Source organism: Crinia signifera, chromosome 4 (assembly GCF_055691185.1).
Source record: "Crinia signifera chromosome 4, ASM5569118v1, whole genome shotgun sequence".
Classification (NCBI taxonomy): Eukaryota; Metazoa; Chordata; class Amphibia; order Anura; family Myobatrachidae; genus Crinia; species Crinia signifera.
Window position 1 is genome coordinate 177626631 of NC_139220.1, and position 19541 is coordinate 177646171.

The window sequence follows — 19541 nt, forward strand, 5'->3', positions numbered from 1 at the left end:
GGGTGAATTTAGGGGTCAGGCCATCCCTAGGTACAACATTTTTGGCCACCCCCCCCCCCCTTCCCTATTTTAATATAATCATTATTAAATGATAAGTCCTAACTTGCCAAGTTGTCTTGGAAAAAAGGGCATCCTAGCCCTGAAACATTCTTCCTCACATCAACGTTTCAATGTATATATATATTTTTATTTATTTATTATTATTATTTTTATTTTTTTTATAAAATTTAACTTTAGCCCACCTCAATATTTTTTTCAAGCAGTCTGTACTGCTGCTCAGTGTACTGAGGACCTGGAGGGAGGGAGGCCGGGAGGTGGAGGATTAAGCTTAGCACACACCGACAGTCTGTCACACCGCAGCATGGCAGGGACGGGCGCGCTGCTCAGCCCAGCTGCTGTACCCGCCCATTGTATACACTGCAGCCAATAGGCTGTGTGTATAGAGTAACCAATGGGCGCCAGCAGCAGTGAGCATGAGCTCAGCTATTTAGCGCACCAAGAGGCAGAGCCCTCCGGAGTCCGGACGCGCAGTGGGACCGCTCCGATGGTTATGTAATGTGCATGACAGTGCGGGTGGGCAGCGGCGGGTGATAAGCGCTACTGCCTCTGACATATGATGAATTATGTCGGCGGCGGTGGCGCTGCTCATCACTCTCTGCTGACAGCTCCGCCAGCTGCTATTCATTTATTCAGTTAGCCTGCCGTGCCGCTCTAAATTGGTGCCGCCCCAAGGCCCGTGAGTACGGCCTAGGCACAAATCCGGCCCAAGGTTCAATTTGCTGGAAAAAAGATTGACAATCTGGAAAACAGATGACTAAGGAACTGATTTTATTGCTGTCATTGAGTATGAATTTAAACACATTCTAACATTATGGTGGAGGCTTAGAACAATTAGGAATAATTGGGGATATGCATATACCACATATCACATACATGTCGTACACATTATACACACACAGTACACCACATGCGCACACACAGCACACTACACACATATATAAATGTAGCCACCTCACACACTTACATATTGGACAGATACACACAACACATACACACATACATAAAACACCACACACACTTACACATTGGACAGATACACAGAACACACAAAGACATACATAACACACAACATGCAGTACAACACACACCCACATTCACTACAACACACAGCCAAAAACAGTAAAATACACACAAACACACAGAACACACACACACACACTTAAACATTGCACACATACAGAAACACACAGACTTAAACATTGCACAGAAACACACCGCACACTACACACACATATATACGTAGCGCACCTCACACACTTACACATTGGACAGACACACACAACACAACACATACACACACATACATAACACACCACACACAGTACAACACACCCACATACACTACAACACACACCCAAAAACAGTACAACACACACACAAACACACACTTAAACATTGCACAGATACACACAGCACACTACACACACACACACACACACACATATATGTAGTGCACCTCACACACTTACATATTGGACAGACATACAGAACACATACACACATACATAACACACCACACACAGTACAACACACACCCACATACACTACAACACACAAAAAAAACAGTATAACTCGCAGAAACACACAGAACACACAAAAAAATAAATGCATCATAGGTGCTAAATCTCAGAAGTGTATGTGGAATTCATCAACACACACACAAGCTATCAAGTCAAAAGCGGTGTGTTTCAAACAACGACACCACACCATTGCTGTCATTATCAATGCAAACGCATTCTAACATTATGGTGAATGTTTTAACAAATTATAATCTTATGCAGCGTAAGACAAAATTTTACAGAAATTTTGGAAATTAAAAAACCCCCAAGGTTTTCCCAGGAAACGCTGGGCAGGTCAGCTAGAATAGAAATAATGTGCTCTTTATTACTTGCGATTGAACAAAAGCTATTAAATGTTTGATACATTCCAAGGTCAATTCATAAGGTTTTTTTATAGATGTGTTTTGTTCATGCTCAAATATTTTAATTAAACTAGAAGAAGAATGTTTTTGTATCTGTTGTGAAAAGCAACTGCTGTAATGCTAAAAATTCCAAACAAAACCTTGTAAGGCCATTAGCATAGAAAAGCTTATATAGCAAAGTGTAATTAAGCCACATTAGTGAACGATCAGAGCTGCAGATTTCCATACAACATAAATTATGACAAAGTGGTTGAAAATTCCCCAAAACTCATGCAACAAAGAGTAAAGTGAAACCAGTATGCCAGTCCAGGTGAACATTGCATCTTAATGATTCGAAAATATTTATTGAAAATGTGCATTGACAGCTGTCATGGGATACTTAAAGCATCTATTTATATTTATATTTTAATATTTGGTTTAGAGGTGATTTATGAACCAATATAATGCGCTAATAAAGCAGCCTAAGGTCCCACTGCCAAAAGATTGAGACACCACTTCAATCAAAAACATACAATACCAAACAAAGATATGGAAGTGTTCCTCTGGCGCTTATAAATGAAACTCCCTTTTTCTTTCCATATAGGTAGGTACTCAAAAAAGAAATAAAAAAAGATACAAATAGTGTAATACTGTATGACGTTACTGTTAGATCACCAGCACAGATATTTAAAGGATCCGCACCAAAGATAGTGGTCTACTTAGGGGTTAGACAATCACATTTGATGGGGGGACAAACTTCTGTCACCTGCGGCTTCAAATACCTCCACATCAAAGATCCATCACTCAGATAAAAAATATAAGGTAAAACACCATCATAGTGGTGTTTTACAATTTTCATAAAAAAAAGTGGTACAGAGGGTACAATAGAAATGGACTCTCACCCAGCGTTTTTGTCCACAGGTAAATGCAGACAAGGAAAGCATAGATATAATTCACCACACAGGCGTCCCTGGAAGTGCTGCACGGGAGGCTGGAATCCAATAGAACAATCCCTCTGTAGTCCACAGTCACCGACCGGTTTTGACACTATGCAGTGTTTTTTTCAAGGTGTATGGGTAGGTTACACCTAACATTATTTATACCTAACTTGAAACATTCCTAATGCCAGACATGGATTCGCTAGCCATTCTAACAATTGTCTAAATGAATGAGATCCAGCTCCATAATTTTTAATATGCCCCTTCACAGGTGTTCGACATTAGCATATCAAAAAAGGTCCGGAAATCTCATTGTCAACCTATGCTGAGGTGGGGGGACCGGATATGACACTTGCATGTCATCTGCACTCCAATTCAGATCCGGACGTTACCCCCGCCTCGTCAGAGGTGGACACCTGAATGGGAAGTGCACGATATCACATTACAAACAAGGGAGACAAGATTGTCTTGCGGCGCAGTGCTGGAAGCGGATATGACGTCCGCGTTCCACCTGCGTTCCAAAAACCCGGACATCCGCTTGGATGCTAGTTATGTCCGTGCATTCCATCAGCTTTTGGAACGCATGTGGAACGTGGACGTCATATCTGCTTCCAGCACTGCGCCACGAGACAATCTTGTCTCCCTAGTTTTGTAATGTGATATCATTTAGACAGTTGTTAGAATGGCTAGCGAATCCATGTCTGGCATTAGGAGTGTTTCAAGTTAGGTATAAATAATGTTAGGTGTAACCTACCCATACACCTTGAAAAAGACACTGCATAGTGTCGAAACCGGTCGGTGACTGTGGACTACAGAGGGACTGTTCTTTTGGATTGCAGCACTTCCAGGGACGACCTTGTGGTGAATTATATCTATGCTTTCATTGTCTGCATTTACATGTGGACAAAAACGCTGGGTGAGAGTCCATTCCTATTGTACCCTCTGTACCACTTTGTTTTTATGAAAATTGTATTAAATTGTACTACACTATGATGGTGTTTTACCTTATATTTTTTATCTGAGTGATGGATCTTTGATTTGGAGGTATTTGAAGCCGCATGTGACAGAAGTTTGTCCCCCAATCAAATGTGATTGTCTACCCCCTAAGTAGACCACTATCTTTGGTACGGATCCTTTAAATATCTGTGCTCATGATCTAACAGTAACGTCATACAGTATTACACTATTTGTATCTTTTTTATCTCTTTTTTGGGTACCTACCTATATGGAAAGAAAAAGGGAGTTTCATATTTTAATATTTGTTCCATTAACTTTAACGCATGCATTTATTATGCACTCAAAAGGTTACATTTACTATTATGAGAGTTTTATTGAATATGGGATGTTGTCCACAGCAACCCATCATAGTATATATATTATATTCTAGAAGGTACTAAATAAATAAGAAGTAGAATCTGATTGGTTGGTACTGTATGGGCAACATTCCCTTTTAATAGAACTCCCATCTTAGTAAATTTACCCCAATATCTTTTGTTGGAAAACAAAATGGCTGCCAGACACAGGAGACATCTATTCTGCTGCAAAAGATACACACTGCTCAGAGCTATGCTGGCAGAGGGAAGAGGTTGATACCACAGTTTAGATAAATTAGAGAGAGAGGCATTCCAAAGCCTCTCTGCATACTAAATAAAGTGTAAAATGTTGCTCCTTGGTAGCTCAGATACATAAATCATTGATACTAACCTGAAGAAAAAATTAAGTAACAGTTACTGTATATAAAGAATTGCACTAAGGAAGTAATAAGCTAGAACATTATTAAACAATGAATCCAGCAGCAAACTACACAATTTGCCCTCTGATGACTCCCTCAGGTGGTACCCTTGTTGGCTGGATGTACTACGCATGGAGTGATTCATACAAGGTTATCATACAACTATACACAAATCTGTTCTCCCTCATCCTGTATGCCTTAGTTCCTTTTATGACTTATCTCCCACAATGTATCCTTCATAGTGCACCTAGCATGGGCTGCCTTACCTGGAACACTCGTGGATGGGATTTCTATTCTAACGTATACCCCGGAGGTTTGAGTTTATAAAGTATGCTTAGCTGGCAATTTTGTGAACTTTGTAGACAAATATATGAACTGCATCCAAAGCCTATTAAGCCTGTAGGCCCCATAGCAACTGCAGCCCTGGCACCGACTATAGCTGCAGGCGTATCCACTGGATATGCACAGATTATAGGTACAGTAGGCATGCAAAATAAACTATGCAAAATTGGTAAAGCAGTCATTCTTTTTAGCACCACTCTGTTGCTGAAATATACAGTACCGTACTAGTGTTTGGTGAAAGTTACAAAATGTTTAAGTTACGTCTCAATGGAGACCGTCTTGCATGAGAATGAAAAAGCATTGTTTTCTATAGTAACCTAAAAAAATCAGCACTGGACAAGTTAAAACTGTTTTACAAATATTCCTAAATTTATTGTAAAACTGTAGCAGACATTCATAGCTATGACATGACAAGGGCAGAAGGGGGTTGGCCACTCTGTCTGTGACCTTACCTTGTAAGAGGTCACGTGAACAACACACTTAGTACATTGTCTATGATCACCTCTAATGATAACCAAGTGGGTATAAGTAATTGGAAGAGTATTTGTGGAAATGGAACAGAATGAGAAATGTAAAATGCTAACAGATCTAAATCATCTCTCCTCATGACCTTACTTGGGAAACCATAGAACACGTTTGACATATACCAGACACATAAGACACTGCGTTTACATTTCTAAGCAGATGCTTCTTCTAAGACAGTTTAGAGGAAAAATACAGTGCATTAAACACTGACCTCTGTAATGTAAAGGAGGCAACCAAGTTAAACAAACATTTAAGTATCAGGTTCAGTAAGTAATACTTTTAATAAAAACTTTTAATAAATGTGAAACAACAGATTTCATGACTATATCCATTAGTACTGCAGATGTAATTACATTTGACAAATTAGTACTCTAGTAAATCACTTTTGTAACTGGATTAAAACAGATGCCTAATCTCCAATGACACTAAACCTTTAAGGCTCATCAACTATACTGAATGTTGTAAAACCCTGAGCTACACAATATAAAGCTAATTAAGCATAAAAAGATCTTAACTAAATATGGTCAAATGGATGATATAATTTTATTTTTTTATTACAAGAGTAGGGCTTTTTCAAATAATTGCATTTCATTGTTAGCATTAATGTACTTGTTCTTTATATAAAATGAGCATAACAAAATACAGTTTACTACCCTGTCTAAACATTTGTAAAACTATGCATCTATTTGTGCACGTTTGGTCTTCCAGTACGGTTTTCAGTGGCCAGTTTTCCACATCTAAAATACCTAAACCTTACTGTCCAAGCGAACATCATTCAGATGGTGGCTTTATGTAGTAGTACCACCCAATCACTACATTTGTCACTCCTAACCTAGTGTATGCTATATGCTCCTCAGCCATGCATCTGTTAATGTTCTATAGATAAGATAGCATCAAGCACCTTTAAAAAGGTGTGTACAATAGTGAAACGCGTTGGTGTCTGTGATAACCACAGACCCCAGCACACACATACCCACTCTGCCTTCAGAGCCAAACTGCATGCTACAGCACCAGCTCCTAAGAGTGTTCCAGCTCAACTATCCCATCGTGCTCTAATGAGGACACCCCATAGGTCCATACCATCTGTAATTGCTCAAACTTGCCATTTGTATTGCTACCGCGTCCTAGTGAGGACTCCTACACAAGACTCTTCCAGAGACCCTTGGGACATTCCTTCAGTGGTGAGAACATAGTATGATCAATGTATTGTATACTAACAGGAGCTATTGGCTTTACACTGATGAGCGTACATTTACTATAGGTTGCTTAATATATCCAGAGTTTTCCAATTGGAATAAGTTATTCCTAGGTGCATTCTTGCATATTTATTCTGTGGTTGTTTCTTTCATTTGACTTCTGTTTTTATGAATTTCTGGGTGGGGGGGAGTATGTGACAGGGTCACTGTATAGTATCGGAAGGCAGGTATATTTTCCCCAGTTTTCTGACATATAGGTTTTAAAAAATTTGGTTCGCCCGATAAAAGCAGAATTTCTCAAGAAAACATAGGCTCAGTGAAACCTGTGTGTTTTCAGCTGCCACAGCCCTGTTTTTGCTGGAAAATTGGTCTTTTTTCAGGGATTGTGCTTCACCTGCCTGAGGCAGGTAAAACAATAACCCTGATAATGGCTGGTTTTTAGGGGCTAGTTATATCATGGGTAATAGGATATCCCTGTAAATGTCAACAGTAGAAATTTAAAGGGTTAATCCACACATGGTGCAATTATCTTTTCCGTGCATGTTTGGGAACAGCACCAAAAAGGACAGACAAGCTCTCCAGAGGGTTGTGCGATCGGCAGAGCATACCATCTGTATTGAGCTTCCAGATCTGGACACTATATACAGCAAGCGATGCTGGACCAAAGCCAGGAAGATAATGAAGGACCTCAGCCATCCCAACAATGGACTCTTCTCCCTATTGCGATCAGGGAAACGCTACCACTCATTAAAGGCAAACACAGAACGAATGAGAAGGAGCTTCTTCCCGCAGGCCATTAGAGCCATCAACCAGACTTCCTAGTAACGAGACTTTCCTTCCTTCTACTAGACCTAACCCACACAATCTCTCTCTCTGCACTATTCTTTAGCCGATCTACTTACCCTAACGTAATGTAGGACAGTTGTATAAGCATTTCACTACATATTGTACTATGTATGACTTTGTATGTGACAAATAAATAAATTTGATTTGAAATTGGACTGTGCTTATTTGAGTTTGCAATGCGGTGTGCATTCCCGCCTAGTCAATATAGCAAGGCAAACAAGTATTTGCATGCAGATGTTTTTGAACTACAGTAGATCGCATGCACCCTGTGACTATACTAGTATAGTCAAAATTGGGTGTAGTTCAAATCGCATGTGGTTCAAATCACACCATGTGTAAAGTCCAAACTGCATAGCACACATTGTATAGGCTCAAATCTCATCTAACACAGTTCTCACCATGGCCCTTATTCTGGTTGGTGCGGTAATATCCGCGTGCGTTTGTGCCGCCGATGTTTTGTGTCTGCGCATGTGCATAGTCGTCTCTGCGCATTTGTGCGAGCGGAATCCACGGCCAAATTCCGCATGAAATGTGTACACTACGAACAGGGGGTGGAGAGGGGCGTGAAGGGCTGTTTGGGCTCATTACCATATGCATACGCCCCGCGTTTCATGGGTGTTCCCATGAAAACGCTGGGCGTACGTATGGTAATGCGGCCGTGACGCACGTGTAGAGGGCGGACATATGACATTGCCGGATGTCAGCTGCCCGCCCAGATCCCTGCTTTTGCACGGAAAAATGCCCGTGTGGTCTGAGGTTGCGGGAGCTGCCTGGACACTCGGTCCTGCATTCGATGGTCTGCGACCATGGAATGATGGGGGAGGTTCCCTGAGATGGAGGAGGTGTATTCATGAGAAATACACGTGCGGTCCGTTCGGACAGCTTCTTACCGCGTTCGGACGGAGTTGGCGATCCGTATGGAAGGCGGGGTTTAGGACGCACGGTCCTGGCCGCATATTTGGATCCGGCCGCACCGATCAGAATAAGGGCCCATGTGTGGACACCATTAAAATTGGGTGTCATCATTAAGTATCAACCAACATATTGGTAGTCAACATTCTAAACATTTTTTTTCTTTCTACAATATTGTTTCTATTATGATGTCTGTTGACATTGCGTTAATACATATAAATTCAGGTTTATATACATACACTAATAGCAATAACACGGCTATCACTTAAAGCGTTTATTACCAAAACAACTAGCTTACAGATGTCAATGTTAGCTATTTTAGTAATTACCATAAATTTTCTCAATTTGACCTCCTGCAGATTTGCTGGACTCAGAAAAGTCACATGCTCTAACATAACACTTAACTGGATATCAAAAATAAGGATGTCCATATAATAGATTACAGGAAATATGAATCTCTTGGTCCTAGCTTGCTGAGTCAAATGGTCATTTACAGTAGACAAGAAATGACACAGCCGTCATGTGGCAGCTATTTACAGTAATTCTTTGGTATCACCAACATTAAAATTTTGTAATAAATTCAGTAAACATTAAATAGAAAAAAATAAAAAATACACAAAAATGTTTATAGAACACTCAACAATGACCTTAATTCAAATCATTGAGATTCAGAGATGGAAGCAAAACATTTCTGGATGCAGCAAGGATGTGTAAAACTGCTAATGCCAACTGCCAACATTGAAGGAATATATATATATATATATATATATATATATATATATATATATATATATGATATTTATATCATTGATAAAAAAGTTCCATACCCTAGTAGCAATGCAATTATTTTTTTAATTACAGTTTGCGCATCCACGTGCACTGGCGCACCACCCGCCAGATCAGAGCATATGGCATGCCAGCGGCAATAATAAGGCTGGCTCTATCTGTATTTTGATGATATTTACACGTCACTGAACAATACTTCAATATCATTCAGTGCGTATGCCATATATATTTAGTCCGGGAACACCCCCGATATCATTAATGAATTTGGCGGAGCAGCGGACTGCACAGTTTAAGTGCCAGATACAGTATGTTCTGTACATCTGACATGCTGATGCCGTGTGTAGAACAGCTTCATACTATAGACAAGTCTTCAGATGCTTATTATAGTCCTTTCTCAATTTATTCCATACTTTTTTTTTTTACTGATCGAGGGTGGGATGTATTAATATACTTTGCCGCCCGTCGCCACCCAGCCGGCACGATGCTACCACATATGTACTAACATATGTGGCTAGCATCGGGGTGCGGTGACGGAGACCCCTGCGATACCTGTAATGTGGTGTGCGGGGGTCTCCGTCACATCCCCGCGGCTGTCAGTGTCCCCGGCGTCTCCTCCCCCCTGCAGCCGGATGTCCTCCCGGCTGTAACACCTGCTGGGGGAGGATGAGATCGATAGAGGATGGGAGGTGGGGTCGTGCGGACGGCGGGCAGCGATAGAAGCCCATAGGCTCTACAGGGTATCACCACCCAGAGGTGGCGATACCCTGCCCGGCGAAGACAGGGTGGACGGGTAATGGTACATAGAAAAATGTGGTAAAACCCCAGTTTTACCGCGTTTTCCCTTTAGTACATCCTGCCCTGAGTCAGAAGAACCAGATATACTAAAAATAAGACACTGCTGCACTCAGTATCATCAGAATAACAATCCACAACAACAACAATAACTTTTTTGGATGCTCTGCTAGCTTAAACCTTTGAGTGCCAAGTGAATTTGTCAAAATAGGTGTGAAAATTGCCAAACATTTTTATTCTTTATTGTGACCTGTAATGTTTACCTTATATAGGAAATATAATCTTTTCTACACACCATTTTTTATTTGAATTTATATACCAAATGCGAGTGGCGCTGGCATTTTTAGCGACTATTTTGCACATCTCCCACAGAGATGTTGACACTCAAAGGGTTAATTCATGACAAAATTCATAGAAAAAGGAACATGAAATAAAAAAAAAAACTAACAGTGGAAAAAACAGGGACGAATATTCATATTTTACTATAACATACGGTAACTCCAGTGTCTTTTTCAAAAGAAATCCTTTAATAAGCTTGCAACTTTGTAAAGAAAACTTGATATAAGATCTTCTACAATAAAGAAATAATATTATATAGTACAGCAAAGCATTTTCTCATTAACAAGAGGTCTTCTAGGGAGGTCACATGATTTGTGTTTCTTAATCTTTTTACTACAATACCAGGGGGCAATTTATGGTTGCATTATTCTAGCGAACCAAAGAGTACAAATATGAAACAGGGCTTACATGTCTGTGCTGAAGTAAATCTCCCTTTTCGTTCTCAAGAGGCTTTCTGAAGTCTGTATATGATGGATAGCTGAACTGCTCCTATCCACTTGCCTGCATGATATTATCCTGTATAATTTCCGTTCATTTCCTAGCTCAGCACCAGCAGGTGTTTGGAGACTTAATTTAATAGATTTGGACTTCTGAGAACTCTTCAGCATCTGGCTGCTTTTTATATAGTTTCATACTGTTTCATATTGATTAATGTGTTACATGCTTCTGCAAAACTATCCAGACATATTTATTTTTACAACATGTATACAGTACGTGTTAGATGCAAAATGATTACATAAGTAAATGATACTGCAGATAGCTAAATAGATAACTAATTATCCCTACAGTGATATCACCGCCAAAGAACTAGAGACAATAAATTATATACAGTCTCTTTATTTCACTGAAGAAAAATAAGACATCCATCCACAGATATGCTAAATGAAAGCTGAACTCATTGTACATAGTGTACCATTCCGACATCTGATGGAACAGCTATAGTAAATTAAGCACAGATGTCTCCTCAACCAAAGCAGAAACTGACTGTGCAAAACTTAGGGCGTCAAATGAGATACCTTGGCAACTGCCTGATGGGGTTGACTGGATTGCATCCGATACATGGTATGTGGTCCTTTAGCATATGATGTATTGTATGCCACCCCCAGGAGGTGCTGCTGGATACTGCCGGATTCGAATAATCTTATGTGCAATCTACGCATCGGATGCGCATGGGACCACGCATTGGATCGGTTCAGGGACCTGATTCTGGTTTACTTACAATAGCATATTCTCTCTCGAATGGACAAAACCACATGCACTGCAGGTGCGGCAGATGTGCAGAAAGAGTTAGATTTGGAGGAGTTATTTTGTTTCTGTGCAGGGTAAATATTGGCTGCTTTATTTTTACACTGTAATACAGATATCAGTTTGAAGTACAAACACCACCCAAATATAATTCTCTGCACATGTTACATCTGTCCCCACCTGCAGTGCACATGGTTTTGTCCATTAAAGAGAGAAATTGCTTTTGCGAGTGAACCAGAATCAGGCCCCAGATGTCAAACACATCCGATTTGGCCACTTTTCACGCAATTTGTCAGCCAAATCCATCGGAATCTGGTGAAAAGTTGGTGAATTGGACACGTGTATGGCCAGCTTAATGCCCCATACAGATGGTGAGACGGAGCCCCGTACTGAGCAAAGTAGTGTAGTATAGATCGCTCAACACACATCAATGGCACATATGCGATGCACCAGTGACATGTGCTGAGCAATCTGGTGAGAGATCATTGGCAATGACAAGATTTATACTGCATGCAGTATATATCTATCACGGCGATGGTGACGTATCAGACCGCTTAGAAATAGTTCCCATGTGTATTTTATTATTTATTTATTTACAGTTATTTATGTAGCGCACACATATTCCGCAGCGCTTTACAAAGAATATATTCACTACCACATGTACCCGCACACACGTTCATTGTAGGGTTAATTTTAGTTGGACCTACCAGTATATTTTTGGATTGTGGGAGTAAACCCATGCAAGAACTCATAACACTGTTCGTGCTGCCCCAGTGTATAAGGGTAGATTAACAATTCTATTGTAATGTTATAGATTACTAGTACACATTTTAAGCTTTTATGCACACATACACACACATCTACTAAGCAGTGTCTCAACCAGTCCGGGGCCAGTCAAAGATGGGCTGAATTCCCTAGTAGTCTCAGGCCTATAAAATGATACAGGCCTCCTAGGATACATGTTGATTGCACTAGGGCTCTTCCCATAATCCTAGGCGGTTAGGTGTGGGGTAATTCAGGGGATAATTTTAGTACAAATTATTTTTCTTCTGGTGAACAACAGATTGCCTGAACTGTGAACCCTATAATCCTTAACTGCAGTAGCTGCCAGATCCTGCTGATACTTGGAGAACAAAAAGAGCCACAATAACATGGCATCTACAGTCAACCAACACAAAATAACACCTAGAAAAAACCCACAGGCAGCATAACAAATTATTTTATTACTTACATATATTCTCTAGGTCCACATACACATGTAGGATCCGGGCTTTGCAGCCTAATCAAACACTTCAACAAAAATAAACTTGTCCTGTGGAATACTGTAGGTTGTGTCATCCAAGCTGCCAATGCGACCCAAAAGATGGCAGTCTGTTGACTGGCTTCACAGGTCAGCTGCACGACCAGGGGGCTGCCATTAACATGTGAGTGCTTCACAGTACAGCAAAGGCCTCACATAATAGTGATGCTATTGCAAGTTTCTGCAATCTCATCATGGAAGGGACCTGGCATGTGTGCATATCTCCCAACATTTGTAATGTGCAAAGTGGGATTACCGCGCAGTAGGGCAGTGCACTCCCGAAAAGGGGTGTGATCTATTTTAAAGCCATGCCACAATCAGGATCCTGCCCCCATTTTTCATCTCTATGGGGGCATGGCCAGTGCTCTGTGAGCTGCTGCCCATGCCACTGACCCCTCTGTCTGCTTAGCAGAGCAGTGTGTGTGACAGGGGGACTCCCAACTGCTCCCTCCGTGGCAAAACATTGTTGCCCCTGGGTCGGATTCGGAACAGTCAAAAAAAATGACTGTCCCGGGAAAATTGTGACAGTTGGAAGTTTGAATGTGGGGCAGTCTTGCCCTGTGCTTGTTTTATTGATTTTCAAGATTTACACAGATGTACAAAACAACAGCAAAAGAAAATGAAGATAAAATAAACACAATTGAATAGAATAGGGTAATGGTAAGAAAGGAAAGGAAAAGGGGAGGAAAGAAGGGGGTTATTTGGTGGAGGAACAACACCATACTTTCCAACTGTCCCGATTTTTGCGGGACCATCCCTTTTTTTGGGGCCGGTCAAGGATCCCACCAGGGGCTGGCAGTGTCCCATGGTGGGGTGCCGCATACTGATCCCACTGTGAACAGACGCTGTGCACAAAACAGTCCCCCCGCAGGTGTCCTGACCAGGGACCTGAGAGATTTGGGAGGTATGCAACACACACACACACACATATATATATATATATATATATATATATATATATATATATATATATATATATACACACATACAAACAATGAGATGGATATATACCTAAAAGAGAAGGGATTAGTAAACCAAACATAAAGAAAGATACACAGAAATAGGATGGAAAACATAGAAGCATTTTTACACCATATAAAATACACAGTGTGGCATAGAACATACCTTTTACATACTATTAACTCAGAATAGCATCTGATTAACTTTATGTCTAAAAATAGTCAAAGTGAATAAAGCCAATGGTTTTAGCTTCACATTTCATTGCTTGCTAAAAGTTTTGGGGATGTTTTGCAATCTCATTACTGCCACCATGTGGCAGCTTTTATAATGCATGTAGATTTTAAACCAATTTTCTGTAAACAAAATTAAGACTGAAAAGAACAATGGATAAGTATCTTAGGTATTTATATCTTCATACAGGAGTGTATGCCCTGCCTTATTTATCAGTGTCTCTGGACTTTTGAACCTATTATGAGACTGTTTTTGACCAGCATCCAACAGCCCTGAAAATGAAACGACCCTTTGGGACATTGATGATGAGCAAAATGCATAAGTGATGTCGCTAAATCCCAGTTAACTGATAAGCTATATATTTATAATAATATATGTGTCCGCTGCACCTCACTGTGCATCACAAACTCTCTTTGTATTGTACTAGAGCACCTAGATACCAGCAGACACAACTCAATATGCATTTATACTCTCTACTTTTTGGTGACAACTCTGCAGGGAGGGGTCAAAACTAATGTGTATATATATATGTGTCCTAAGTTGTTGTTGTTGCATGCCTATGGTAGCATTTAGCACTGGATTGCACTCACTGGTCCCCCATTTAATGCAGAGCGGGTTTGTGTGTATTCAAACTCTCAATAGCCCACAACATGCATTTTGCAATGGGCATGCATTGCGGCAACAACACAGAAGGACACATGTGTATGAAGAATTGTGTAAATGGAAAGAGCCATTTCTGATGCCAAATCTTGTATAAATTTGTATGTGGTTCCAACTGTTTAACCAATAACTAGGTATTATATCATATCAGTAACCAGTGCCTCTTACAGATGAGCTGAGGGAGGGCATGGACTGCTGGATCTCTGCATGGCTATTTCTGGAAGCTGCAGGCGGGCAATAGTGGTAGAGCCAACCATTTTGTTTAGGAGAGCTACTGGTAGCTCGTGAGCAACGGGTTGGCAACCACTGCTCTAGTTTGTCTAGACTTGACTTCTCGTTGCTTTGCATACATAAGTGCTGAAGCGGGCAAGGGGTCCCTGCGGCATATGTGAGATCAGCGGCGGGGTCCCTGCGGCGCATGAGAACTACTAATTCTCATGCGCCGCAGGGACCCCACCGTTGACTTCACATACGCACCAAAGGACCCCCTGCCCGCCAGCGCTAGTGTCCGGATCCCTTCATCCCTTCCCTGTGCTGCACAGGTAGGGGGACGGGGGAAATGATGCCTCTGTCTGAGGAGGGGGTGTCCCTGCGGCGCCCCTGCGGCGCCCACAGACGTTAATCCGGCCCTGCGGAGGGGTGTGGGGTAAGATGCAGCAGTGACCCCTTGGCAACGAGCAAGAACCCCTGGCAATGGAAATTAACCCCCCTTGGTAACGAGCAATAACCCCTGGCAATAACCCCAGTGTGTCCGGCATTGTCGTGTGGCATAATGCATTCCTCTGCAACTGTAACGATTTTTGCATGACATCCCATTTTCTTTGGAACTGTCCTGTGGGGATTAGACACTGTGCAATGGTCTAATCAGGCTGGCAGAGGAGCTGGGGGCAGTTCACACAGCACTGGCCTTGCCCTCACAGCGACAAAACGGTGGCCAAAAAAGTTCGGTAAGCGGCACGCGCATATATTCCTATTTCCACTGCCAAAGATGGGAGGCATGCTATGGTGTGAGGGGCATTGCAATGTGTGGCATAATGTGTCTGGCTTTACAGTGTGTAGCATATTGCACAGGGGCATTACGGTGTGCGTTATAGTATCAGGGGAATTGGTGAAATTTTAGTAGCTCTCCGAGAGGTTTTTTTTTGTGTTTTTCTATCACGAGTAGCTTTCGCTCAATTAAGGTTGGAGACCACTGAACTAAAGCATCAGAAGTATTCTAGGCTGACTCGTCCTTCTTTGGTGTCACAGTTAAGTCGGAATGGCAATACATACCGCCTACTGTTTTCCAGAAAATGTTAGTAAATAATAAATAAATGTACAGGATGTTAACATGCAACATGCTGACCTCTAAAATTGGACTTTTAAAAATAAGAATATTTACTTTCTTCATATTAGATGTTTTAGAATACATAATATGTGTAAAAAAACAGATACTATTTTTTTTACAACTGAACATGGAAACACTGCAATATATTACATTAAATGAAACTATTGGATATGTTAAGTACAATAGTTTCAGACATCTGCATATAAAAGTTTTTTATGAAGGGATCTAAAAAAGGAACATAATTAATTCTGTAATTCTGGTACATTCCTTGAGCATATGGTTGGGTAGTCCCTACTGTGTTCATCTTCAATCACACAGCGCAAATGAATATGTTGATGTTTTCAGAGCTGTCATTTGTTATACCTTTCTGTAACTCAGTTAAGTAATCTATTACCAATGTTCCAGGAGCTTATGTGATGCATTCATCTGGACTGGTTCTGTCTAATACCCATTTTCAACAAAATTTCAGATAATACTCTGTATGTGGCCGTTTTCCAATTTAAATAAGCATGTTCTGATTAAATTATCACAGTTACAATATTTATAAAGTCAGCGAGTCACTAACACACTGGAGGGATACACAACTATTAGCCTGACTTCCTGGTTGATGTCCAGTATTTTCTGGGATTATACAATATACTTAGATGGTCAATCAAGTCCAGTGTTTTCTGGGATTATACTCAGACGGTCAATCAAATCCGTTTCTGGGATTACATTTTTACCATACCAAGTTTTTTTGGACGGTCTAGCTAAATATCAAAGAGTTCAGTCATAAGGACCCATTTTACTGCCACAAATTTCTATATAAGATGGTCTTTGAGTTTACACCCCTGATGAAGTCATTTTGACAAAACGTGTCAGTTTTCCATCCTACAGTACAGTATGTCCATCAGGAACTGACTGCATAAAGAACTGCTGTTAATTCTGTATTGTTTTATATTATATTAATAAATATCTTATGATAAAATACCTTATAATAATGCTCTATTGAGGAATTACACCCATTTGAGTGGTGGAGGTACACCTATAAGCCCTCTCTATCTTCTATATACTTTCTTCCCCTATTCATCTACCAACAGGGAGGTTAATATAGAGTTGCTGCTGTTCTGTCGTAGCGCAAATTTAGTACATTGCTTGATAATTATATAAAAACCGTATTGGCTAATTGGATTCTTCATAACTATTGATAGGAGGGAGAACAGGAGCATGGAGGCCATGGGCAGCCAGGCCCTGTACACAGAGGCTGGCAGGGGCAGAGGCAAGGTGACATGGTCCAGATGTGTCAGAGGGGGCAGTCTGGTGTGTGGCTGTGCAATGTGATTCTCTGTACACGGTGGCAAGTGGTGGAGGAGGCGAGATAGCGAGGGGTGGATGGTGCCACTGGTACCTATCTGCACAGTGTGACCTCTAATACCATGCTGCGCAGTCTAACAACCTCGTTGCCAGGCAGTGCCTCAGTCGAGCGCTGTTGGTGCTCACCGCACGTTACCAATTTGATCCCAAAATCCTGGCCAAAATTGCCCCAGGAATCTTATATATCCCAATGTCTAGTATGCAAGCATAGGTCTCTGGGATCATGGTGCCTGCAACTTGTTCCAAAGGTCTCTAGTGTGAAGGTGCAAATCACTGTGAAAATGCCAATTGCATCAATTTTATATAATTTTGTTCTGGAGCGTCAATACCAACAGGACTTCCGAGGGGTAGGTGTATGTATATAGGTGCAATGTGTGCAGTATAGGCCTCTCTGGACCCAAGGACCCGTGAGCACAGCACACTCTGCACCCTTTATAGATATGCTACTGGTATGCTGGTTAAGAACACTTCTGCCTCCATTTTATATTCACTGTGCACCTATTGTGGCCACCATCCCAGTAGTCTAAATCAGCAGTCAAATTGTAATTTAAGTAACGTGAATAGAAGACCACAACTGCTAATGGTAAAAGCACTATTAACTGAAGGACCAGTATAAAATAAGTTGCATCTTCCCTATTGCCCACAGTATGTTTTTTGCTTCTCATTTTCAAGAAAAGTTTCATAGAGCTGCATGCACATACTGTACTGTAAGCAACAGATTCCAATTGCCATTACAGTGTGGAAACCGCTGTCTTAACAGAACAGATCATGAGCTACTGGGGAAGAATTAAGCAAAAGAAACAGAAATAAGGAGATTTTAGAAAAAAAGTGCAAATGTAATTATGTGGATCAGTAATGCCGTGTTCACACTGCGAGTGTGAATAACATGGCTTTTACTCGGCATTTTAATTCCCGGGTAAAGCAGTTCTATCCGGTAATTTGCCTTTTGACACGTTTTTTTTTTGCAGTGTCAACAGGTCAACCCGTGTCTGCAGACCCGGGAATTTGCCTTTCAGTGAGAATGGGGTATAATAGTGCTTGTGTGCATACAGTGATGTTATTTTATCTATGCATCAAACTCAGACAGATCATTATGGCAGCCCCTATCAGAAAAGACTATTGTTGTTAATTAAGTATTACATCTTTGTGTATCCAAAAATATGTACTATAATAAGATACTGCATAGCATATGTTATACAGTTGGAACTTAGAAAAGCACCGCTGAGAAATATAACATACACTGTAATACAATAAAAAAACATCCTCCAAGTTATATACTGTAGCTACATCAAATAAAATAAAAAACATGAACATTTTTTAATTGTTATAGGAAAATAAGCTGTTGTACAGGCTCAAATGTAAAGTACTTAAAAGTGATCAAATATATAACAGGCAAATACCATCATATTTAGAAAAAATATGAAACCTTTTGCATATTTAACAAAAGACAAATGCACCTGCATGATACCTATAACATGGAAATGGTGCATACAGAAGTAATATACACATTTTTCCGGAGTTATTGAAGCCAGGTTAGACCTGGGTCTTAGCTCATACTGTATGTCACCTTCATATTCAGCTTGGGTACTGGTTGTTCCTGGGTCGACCCTTTTCACTCTTAACCCCTATCTGCCCCTGTGTATGCCCTGAATGTCACTGTATACACTTCCTTGAGGCAGGCCTCCAGATACACAGCCAATCAGAAGTTGTTAATGGTAACTTGGATAAAAAATAACCCGGGTTGCACCATTCAAGGCACAGGCTACCCGGGTTACTCCTGGGAATAACCCTAGTAGCAACCAGGGTCAAGGACACATCAATATGGACCTGGTAGATGCGTTCACCGTACCCAGGTTGCCCAAGCTTGTCCTGGCAATATCACGTCTTTCGCTCATTGTGAAAGGGGTATTACATGATATTGCATAGAATTAGCATTATGAAAAGTTACAATTTTATATTATCAAGAACATACAGTACTTACTGTTTTATTCTTATTGTACAGTTTAAATGTCTCTGTTGCCTTATCTTCCCCTCCGTCAGTGAAGAGCATGATGATCTTATTACAGTTGGCTCTGGACACATTGGTCTGTAGACATT

General features: G+C 40.8%; 1 protein-coding gene across 6 annotated transcripts in view; it reads right to left on the minus strand.

Moving 5' to 3' along the window:
• Positions 1-19541, minus strand: part of CACNA2D1 (calcium voltage-gated channel auxiliary subunit alpha2delta 1) — a 657865-nt gene that overhangs the window by 111515 nt on the left and 526809 nt on the right. For all 6 annotated transcript variants that reach the window (XM_083183071.1, XM_083183072.1, XM_083183070.1 and 3 more), the window contains exon 12: positions 19426-19530. In XM_083183071.1, the coding sequence (XP_083039197.1) occupies positions 19426-19530 (105 nt within the window). The remainder of the gene's footprint in view (positions 1-19425; positions 19531-19541) is intronic.